Below are 10,321 nucleotides of genomic sequence, written 5' to 3' on the forward strand. Positions count from 1 at the left end.
AAGTTCTCACTCTGTGGCAGGCAGGGCACAAAGCACTTTATTTGCATCATCTCATTTAATTCTTACAGCAACCCAGGAAAGCAGGAATTATTGTTATCCTCATTTTACAGATAAGAAAACTGAGGCTCAAAGAGGAGAAGGGACCTGCAGAAGGTCCCCAAATTTAAAAGTGTAAGTCTTTGGATCAAACCAAGGCATCTTCCCTCAGCGATTGTGCTGGTAACCCTCCTAAGCACAAATCTTACCTAGACTAGTACTTCCCCTTAATCCAGGACAATGACCTACTACTACAAATTACACAACAACCATGCCACTTTGAGACGGCATCCTTCTGGAAAATAGTAGAAAGGAAAGTGACTTTCATTAAGAATTCCCTTTCAGAAAAGTTTCTCTGTCTTCTTAACTCCCCTACAGGTATGAGCTGCCTGTGGCCTCCAGGATGAATCATGATGGTATTCTTGGTACCTTCCAGGAGGTCATGTGATCATATCACCTAGTCACGATATCCCCTTTCTCCACCCAGTCGAGGCAGCTTATAGGTGCAGGCAGTATCAGTATCATCAAGGGCTGTAATTAACCCATTACAAGTTACTCAAAGCAAATGAAAATGCACAATGTCAATCCCTTGTAAAGAAAAAAAATGCTCTAAAGGTGTTTCTAGTCTCTTTTCCCCCCAACCAACCTCAAGTGAAAGAGAAGCAAGCAAACTAAAGAAAGACTTCAGGGAATACTCACTGCTCCCCAGGGGCCAGTTCTCCACTGGTTTCCACCGAGTACGTGGGTGCGGCTAGGGCTGGCGCTCCGGGGACGATAGTCCTCATTTTGGAAGGGGTGCTGAGCTAAGCCACTGTCTGGGGTCCTTTGAGGGCATGGTGACATGGAACAGTCCTGGTCGGTTTCTGGGATATAATCCTGGTCGCACTCACTCCGATCGATCACATGGTCACTATAGTTGACACACACCACTTGCCGGGTTGCCCTACCTTGCCCACAGGTTACAGAGCACTAGGTTGAATGTTCAGAAAGAGAAAGGGTTAGTCATTTGGTGGAGGGGTTGACAATTCCTGAATGTGCATTTCTGTAAATGGCTCACCACTTTCCCAAATTTCTCAGGCCAAAAACCTTGGAATCACCCTTGTCTCCTCTCTTGTTTTCCCACCCCATATACATTTCAGTGAGAAATCTGTGAGCTCAGTATTCAAAATCACAAAATATAACCCTTTACAACAAAAGTCAAATCCTATCCTTCCTTCCAGTGATTTTCCAATTCATCTGAATAATATCCAAAATCCTTACACTGATCTACTAGACCCTTTATGATGTGGCCACTGACTACCTCTTTGACCCATGTACCATTCGCCACTCACTGCACTCCAGCTATGCTGGCCTTACTGATGCTTCTCGAACAAGCCAAGAACACTTCCATCTGAGGGACTTCATACCTACTGCACCTTTTGCCATACCACTTAGATACCCATGTGGGTCATTCCCTCACTTCACTCAGGTCCTGCTCAATGTCAGGCCTTTTTTGACCACCCTCTCTAAAAACACATCCCATCATTCTCTATTCCATTTCTCGTCTTGACTTCTTTCTAGGACTTATCAGTACCTGTTGCTACATTACATACTTCCTTATTTGTTCATTGACTGGATCATCCATTGGAATAATCTCCATGAAGGTAGAGGCTTTATTATTCATTCTTCACTGCTCTATCTCTAGCAAGCTTTCACCAATATCTGGTGAGTAGGCAGATGGATCTTAGAGAAGAGGAACTGACAGATGGATGGACAAATGGATGGATGGACGCATGGATCAGTGTTTGGAAGCTCAAGATGTGAGAGTGAGATTATCTACTATTTATTGAGTAGTACTTTCTGTTAAGCATTTAACATACATAATCTCAAATAATCCTCACAACAGCCCTGTAAAGTAGTATTCTTTTCCGTCTTCTTTAAGAGCAGAGCAAACTGAGACTCATGGACTTAAACCAGATTGCTCAAGGCCATGCAACAAGTAAATGCCAAGGTCTGGGTTTTCACACAGCTCTATTTTATTACACCTCTCAAATTTCTCTCTCCATATTGATATTTATTGAGATATTAATCTCCATTCTCCCTATGACCTCTCCTCACCTATCCTAATCTATTTCCTGAACCCTGGGCTTTTTGCAGGGCAGAAAACAGAAGCTGCCTAAAGATAAAAGTTCTACTTTTATAAAAACCCATAGATGGTGCTTGGTGTACAGCAGGCAGGTTCACAGCACTGGATGAGGATTCCCACTTCCCATTCTTGGCAGGGTAAACCAAGAGCCTCTTGACTTTTAGGGACCACAGGATGCAGGAGGAATCCAGACTCAGAGTAAGAGCCTCTCCCCTCACTCTCCTGACATTTTTGGTCCTCTATAAACCTACTGCATACTAATATGACTCAGTGAAGACTGGGATTTCTGATCAACCCAACAGGACAGGCACTCAAGCAGACTGTAAACTGATTTATTCATTTTTTGAAAATATGCATTCCTTAAACACTTAGCTAAGAATCCTTGCACACTTGGCCAACAACACATAAGTGGAGCAGAACAATTTAAATCATAAAACAAATCCAGCTCTGACATATTACCCATTGACATTTCCAAGTGGCGGCCCCCTCCGCTGACTCCTCATACCCCTCAGTGTTCCCCCCATTCCCCCAATTCCAAATAATCCACTGGCTTACAGAGCTCCAGTCCAAGGCCTTCCATTGCCCACAGGGTGTCACAGAACATTCTTCCTTTGCCACTGGTCTAGGCAGGGTAGCACAGGCACTCTCGTCAGCCACAGAGCCATTCTCATCTCGGCAGCTGACGTATCTCATCCGGGTACCTTTCCCACAAGTGGCTGAGCACTGGGTGTTGGAGTAAAATCATGCAGTTATGTTACTTGGAATGGCTGTTTACTGGACAGTAGTCCACTTTCTATAGTCATGCCAGAGAACATTAGCCCCCATCCTGCCCTCCCCACTTCTCCCAGTCTATTTCTTACTGGGGTCCAAGACCCAAATCGCCACTGGGTTCTTGGTGCACTGTATGTGCTTCTCCTCGTTTCCGGGGCAGCTGGGGGAGGATGACAAGATGGTAATTCACAGTCCTAGATGTGATGGGGGAAAAAAAACCAAAGTCACTTTCAAGTCAATGCACTTTCAAGTTAATGGTCACGGTGGATAAAAATGTAAAGGCTAAGAATTCTAAAGCTTCAGATTTCTGTGTGAATCTGGGCAAGTCACATATCTCTCAGTCCCAATGTCTTCAATTGCAAAATGAGATATAATCTTAGTCCGTTTGTGGGTGCCTTAATAAAGGGCAGGGGTCAGCGTGATGATTTTTAAAGCCACATTTATTCATCCATTTGTGTGAAAAGAGAAAAAATATTGTAAAAGGACATGTAAGTCATGACATAGAAGGCTATCATTTTTTTTTTTTTTTTGAGACGGAGTCTCGCTCTGTCTCCCAGGCTGGAGTGCAGTGGCCGGATCTCAGCTCACTGCAAGCTCCGCCTCCTGGGTTCACGCCATTCTCCTGGCTCAGCCTCCCGAGTAGCTGGGACTACAGGCGCCCGCCACCTCGCCCGGCTAGTTTTTTGTAATTTTTAGTAGAGACGGGGTTTCACCGGGTTAGCCAGGATGATCCGGATCTCCCGACCTCGTGATCTGCCAGTCTCGGTCTCCCAAAGTGCTGGGATTACAGGCTTAAGCCACCGCACCCGGCCTGGCTATCATTTTAAAATCATTAGTTGTTAACGTTTTACAATTCTGAAGTCCAAATGATGTTCTCACATTTCAATTAATTTCTTAATCAGAATTTACTAATCATGAACTTGCTTTCCCAGTTTGCCTAAAGATAACATTAGAATCCCAGAATGTCAAATGTAGATATAAAAGGTGTATTCAATTGGCCAATGCCTGGAATTTATATAACACCCCTCAATCATTCAGACGAAGTCCTTGTTATGAACTGAGGTCATCTGTGTACAGGTAATATTCCAAGATATGCAAACAGGAACAAAAGTACACACCTGCTCAGATTCACTCTCAGCCTCAGTGGTTAGCAACTACCCTAAGATTTAATACATATTCCTCAAATGCCTAAGTGTGCTGTGCACAGTGAAAAAGTACTGAGGCACAGTGCAAAAGTGCTAGGGCTTGGTGTCAAATATAACTGAGACATCTTTGCCTTAGAAAATCTACGTGTGGAATGTGAAATTTTGTTATTTGGCTCCAGACTTTGCCTATTCCTCCGTTTTTGGTCCAAAGACAGGCACAGGGAACTTTTTGCAAAGTGAAGAAATTATCCACATACTGCAATGGTGGGAGCCACCCCATAGTCAAATGGATATAATAGAATAACTTAAAGGGAAATATATTTTGAATCTGAAAGCAAGCTGCTGATGCTTGCTGATGCTCAGTTCTTGATTGCTTGAGATGCCATAGCTAACATTTTCCAGGCATTCATCATACTGTGGTTTGGAACATTTCAATACAATAACATATTTTTTATTATAAGTCACATGTGTTGGGTGGTTAATTGATCGATGATGACAACATGAACAGCACTGCCATATTAATTTATTTTTTTAACACTCTTTTTCCATCAACAACCCACTCTGAAAGGCAGCAGATTGAGGGTGCTCAGGATGGAGATAGTACATCAGCCACATGGGGCTTCACTCAGAATGTGAGTTCTGGGAATAGTCTGGGTTCAAATGCCGTCTTCAGCAATTAGCAAAGCTGCTATGCAAACCCAAGTGTTCTCTTTATACATTCTCTTTACATACATGATGCCAAAATCAAGGTCTGTATAGAATAGTATGCTAGTGAGTGGTTATCCACCAGCTTCTTGAGAAAAAAAGATGTGTGTGTGTGTGTGTTTATAGACATGGTGTGTACACAAACACACACATATTACATGGATGTACATACACATGCATATGTATATATATGTTTATTTATTATAAATTTTACTGATATAAAGGATGTATAGCAATTTTGAAATAATAATAAAATATACAATTATTTATTTTAAATTCCATACAATCAACTGATTCTCACAGAATACATTTGTTGATTTTTGCTGAACTTTTGAACCTGTTGCCCACCTATATTTGTAACTGCCAAATGAGTATAGTTCAGGCATGAATGTTAGTTGATATATTCTTTATGTTTAAGGGTAGGATGAAAGTGTAATGATGAAGATGTATGGCCAGAACTTGACTCACTGACCAATGATGTGGAAGATGTCTTTGCTGAATCAGATACTTTTCAGAAATTAGAAGAATATCTCCACATCCTTTTGTTCTATTCACAATGTAATTGCTACAGACACAAGACTCCTTTACATTTAATCTGCATCATTAACATTTTCTCCATTACTTTCTTAAGTCTAACCAATCAACCAAATAATAAATTAAGCCCTGAATTGCAGCACTTGCTGATTCTTGTGGTGTAAATACTGTCATCATGGTCAATTTCAAGCTATGAACTTGATGTCAATGAACACAGAGCTGGGGAGAGATATGTGGTAGCCCACCCTTACATAGTACATCCACCATACAGACACATACGTATGTCGTATAAGTTCTGAGTGTTTATAAACTTTGTTTTTAATACCACATATTTAATTATAGGTTTATATTTTCAGTTTTTAGTAATGGTTATACTTAAAAATCAGTTTGCAAAACTCCTGCAAAATTTATCGATTGGCTCTTGTGAGCTGGTACAAGTTAGCTCCAGCAAATCACTGCCTGAACATATGACACTAGTTACTGAATACTACACTGAAATCATTTTAGAAATACGAGTTTAAGAAAATGAGCCCAAAACCCAACATTCATCATCCAATAAGAATTAAAAGCAAACCTACATATACTTCAAATAACTAGAGAAGAACAAAACTGACACATCAAGATATTTGATTATAAATGTAACATATAGGTAAATCTGGACAAGTTAATCTACTGGTTGCTCTACCGACATATGTATCTATGAAAGGGTTTCAATTTTGTCTGAACAGCTGGGCAGTTTGGTATCTTGGTCCCCAAAGTCAATAACTGAGTTGGACAAAGGAAATTTACCTGGGTATCAGTTGGTCTAGTTGCTGCATTACAGTCATTGTCATCTACCACTGACATATAAGTCCCAATGATGCATTTCACTGCTCTTAGCTGGTATCCCTGTCCACAAGTGACACTGCACTGGAAGAAGGACGACAAAAGGTATATACAATTCAGTAAATCTTCTCTTTCCCTTACTTTCCCCATAATATTCTGCAAGAGAGAAATATTTCCATCATGGTAGGCCAGGGGGCGGGCACTCAAATAAATTAGGTCGAAGTAGGCAATCCTGCTCTGTACAAATTATACTGATTCATTATTATGATGACCCTTGGAATTATTTCTGCCTCCCATTGAAATTATATTTATAGGGGTTCAACTCATTAACTGTGAACTCCTAGAAGAAGTTCATAGTATCTCCATCATTCTTACATCTTTCCCACTACATAGCAGAGTGCTGTGGCTAAAATAGGTACTTAATAGAGCTCTGTGACTTTATTTGACTCCTAGGAAATTATCCTGAAGAAATAACTGGAGTTTACATCAATATTTTTATACAGAATGGCCTTTGCAATATTATTTATAAGAGACAAAAAAACTGGACACCACCAAAGTATGCAACAACCAAAAGTTGAATATCACAGCATACAAGTAATTAGGAAAATAATGTAGCCACTAAAAGGCCAATTGTTAGATTATAAAAAGCAGTCTAAAAACCATAAGTAGAGGGAGTGATAACACAGAAATGGCAGACTAGGGAGCTCCAAGAATTGGTCCCTCCACTGAAGCAACTGTTAAGCTGGCAAAAACTGGAACCAACTTTTTGGAACTCTGGAATTTAAACAAAACCTTGCAGAAACTAGGTGAATGCTTAAGAAAAAAAAGAAGCCACTCAATTTTGGTGAGAAAGTGTCATGGCATTTCTGATTACCCACCTACCACACTACATATTCCTCTCAAATGTACAGGGATCTTTTTTTTAAGAGGGACCATATGTTAGACTACAAAACAAGTCTCAATATGCTTTAAAAGAATGAGATTGCACAACCACAGTGGAGTGAGGCAAGAAATCAGTAACAGAAGAAAAACTAGAAATTTCACAAATATGTGAAAACTGAACTACATACTCTTAACCAATAGGTCAAAACAGAAATCATAAGGGATATTAGAAAATACTTTGAGATAAATTAAAATGAAAGCAGAATATAAGAAAATTTATGAGATGCAATGAAAGCAATGTTCACAGGAAATCTATAGCTGCAAATACCTACAGCTAATAAAGAAAAAAAATAAATGAAGAAAGATCTCAAATCCACAACCTAACTTTACTTCCTAAGGAACTAGAAAAATAAGAGCAAACTAAAACAAACAAACAAACAAAAACAAGAAAAGGAAAGAAATAATAAAGATTAGAATGGAGATAAATAAAATAGAGAGTAGAAGAACAACAGAAAAAAATCAACAGAACCAGAAATTGATTTTTTGAAAAGATCAACAAAATTGATAAACCTTTAGCTAGAATGACTAAGAAAAAATGAGAAAAGACTCCAATTACTAAATATTAGAAATGAAGGAGGGAACATGTCTACTGACCTTACAGCAATAAAAAAGGTTATAATAGAGTACTATGAACAATTGCATGCAAATATATTAGAGAATCTAGCTAAAACATGCAAACTTACACAAATTGCCTAGAAACAGACAAATCACAAAAACTGACTCAAGAAGAAATAAAAAATATTAACAGATGTATAAGAAGTAAAATGACTGAATCATTAATCAAAGCCTTCCTCAAAAAGAATAGTTTTCACCAGTTCACTCATGAATTTTACCAACCATTTAAATAAACATTAATACCAATCCCTTTCAAATGCTTCCAGAAAAAAAAAAATCAAAAAATAGGAGAACACTTCCTAACTTATTCCATGAGACCAGTATTACCCTAACACCAAAGCCAAAGACAACACACACACACACACACACACACACACACACCAGACTAATATTGCTTATAGAGATGTAAAAATCCTCAACAAAGTACTAACAAATTGAATCCAAAAGCATACTAAAAGGATAATACATCATGGCCAAGTGGGATTTAGTCCAGGAACATAAGGCTGGCCCAACATAAGAAAGTCAATCAATGCAATACATTACATTAATAGAGCAATGGAAAAAAAACCATGATTATCTCAATTAAAGAAAAGCATTTGACAAAATTCAACATCTTTTCATGATGAAAACATTCAGAACGCTAGCAATAAAAGGGAACTTATTCAACATCATAAAGGGCACTTAGGAAAAAAAAACCCCACAGCTAACACCATACTCAATAGTAGAGAGTAAAAACTTTCCCTTACAAGATCAGAAACGTGACAAGGATGCCTACTTTCACCACTGCTGTTCATCATTGTACTGGAAGTTCTAGCCAGATAAATTAGGAAAGAAAAAGAAATATTAACAAAAGACAGGCAAAGAAAGTGGGAAGGAAGAAGTACAACTAATTTTATTTGCAGATGTCATCATACTGTACATTGGAATCCCAAGAATCCATTAAAACTATTACTAGAGCTAATAAACAAATTTAGCAACATTGAAGGATACAAGATAAACAAAAGCCCATTGTGTTTCTATACATCAGCACTGAACAATCCCAAAGGGAAATTAAAAAAAATTCCACTTACAGCAACATCCAAAAGAATGAAATACCTAGGAACAAGTTTAAACAAGGAGGTAAAAGGCTTTCTATGCTAAAAACTATAAAACTTTGCTTGAGAAATTAAAGACCTAAATAAATAAAAAGATATTACATGTCTATGGATTAAAAGATTTAGTATTGCTAAGGTGACAATATTCCCCAAATTAATCCACAGATTCAGTGAAATTCCAAAGAAAATCCTAATAACGTTTTTGCAGAAATGAAAAAGCGGATTCTCAAATTTATATAGAATGACAAGAGACCCCAAACAGCTGAAACGATATTGAAAAAGAACAAAGCTGGGGGAATCATACTTCACAATTTCAAAATGTACTATAGTGATCAAAACAGTCTACTGGTATAAGAATAGATGTATAGACTACTGACATAAAATTCAAAGTCCAGAAATAAACCCATATATGTATGGCCAAGTGACTTTCAACAAGAGTGCCAAGCCCACTCAATGGAGAGAAAACAGTCTCTTCAGCAAGTGGTGCTGAGACAACTGGATGCCTACATGCAAAAGCATGATGTTGGAATCTTGCCCCACTCTATATACAATAATTAACCCAAAATGGATCAGTGGCCTAAACATAAGAGCTAAAACTAGAAAACTCTTTTTTAAAAAATGGCAGAAAAGCTTCATGACATTGGATTCGGCAATGACTTCTTTGTTTGACATCACAAACAAGGGCAACAGAAAATAGACAAATTGGACGACATCATAATTTAAAACCTTGTGCATTAAAGGACACTATCAACAAAGTAAAAAGGCAACACAGGGGATAGGAGCAATATTTGCAAATCATATCTCTGATAAGGAATTGACATCTAGAATCTACAACTCAATAACAAGAAAAACAAATAGATCAAAAAATGAGAAAAGGAATATTACTGAACTATACATTTAAAATGGTTAAGATAAATTATATGATGAGTTTATTTTGCTATTAACACAATTCATATTTTTTAAAAAATTGGCAAAGAATTTAATAGACACTTCTCCAAGAAAGATATATTCAAATGACCAACAAGCACGTGGAAAGATGCTCAATACCTTTTGTTATTAGGGAAATACAAATAAAAACCATGGTAAGATAAATTTATCTTACTTGGAATTTTAAAAAGGGAAAATAACAATTTTGGCAAGGATGTGGAGAAAATGGAACCCTTGTATATTATAATAAAAATGAAAAATTATGCAGTTGCTATAGAACATTATTTGGTAGTTAAAAAGTTAAACCCGGAGCTGGGCGCAGTGGCTCAGGCCTGTAATCCTAGCACTTTGGGAGGCTAAAGTGGGCAGATCATGAGGTCAGGAGATTGAGACCACCTTGGCTAACATGGTGAAACCCCATCTCTACTAAAAATACAAAAAATTAGCTGGGCGTGGTGACACACGCCTGTAATCCCAGCTACTCGGGAGGCTGAGGCAGAAGAATCGCTTGAACCTAGGAGGAAGAGGTTGCCGTGAGCCAAGATTGCGCTACTGCACTCCAGTCTGGGCAACAGAGTGAGATTCTGTCTCAAAAAAAAAAA

The 10,321-nt window shown here is 38.3% G+C and overlaps 1 protein-coding gene across 2 annotated transcripts in view; it reads right to left on the reverse strand.

The window, feature by feature from the left end:
- Positions 1-10,321, reverse strand: part of ADAMTS9 (ADAM metallopeptidase with thrombospondin type 1 motif, 9) — a 185,666-nt gene that overhangs the window by 97,793 nt on the left and 77,552 nt on the right. For both annotated transcript variants that reach the window (XM_011980349.1, XM_011980348.1), the window contains 4 exons: positions 6,106-6,225; positions 3,022-3,126; positions 2,717-2,884; positions 736-1,005 (listed from right to left, as the gene is read on the reverse strand). In XM_011980349.1, coding sequence (XP_011835739.1) covers positions 736-1,005; positions 2,717-2,884; positions 3,022-3,126; positions 6,106-6,225 — 663 coding nt within the window. The remainder of the gene's footprint in view (positions 1-735; positions 1,006-2,716; positions 2,885-3,021; positions 3,127-6,105; positions 6,226-10,321) is intronic.

This window comes from Mandrillus leucophaeus, unplaced genomic scaffold, assembly GCF_000951045.1.
Source record: "Mandrillus leucophaeus isolate KB7577 unplaced genomic scaffold, Mleu.le_1.0 Scaffold210, whole genome shotgun sequence".
In the NCBI taxonomy this organism is placed as follows: Eukaryota; Metazoa; Chordata; class Mammalia; order Primates; family Cercopithecidae; genus Mandrillus; species Mandrillus leucophaeus.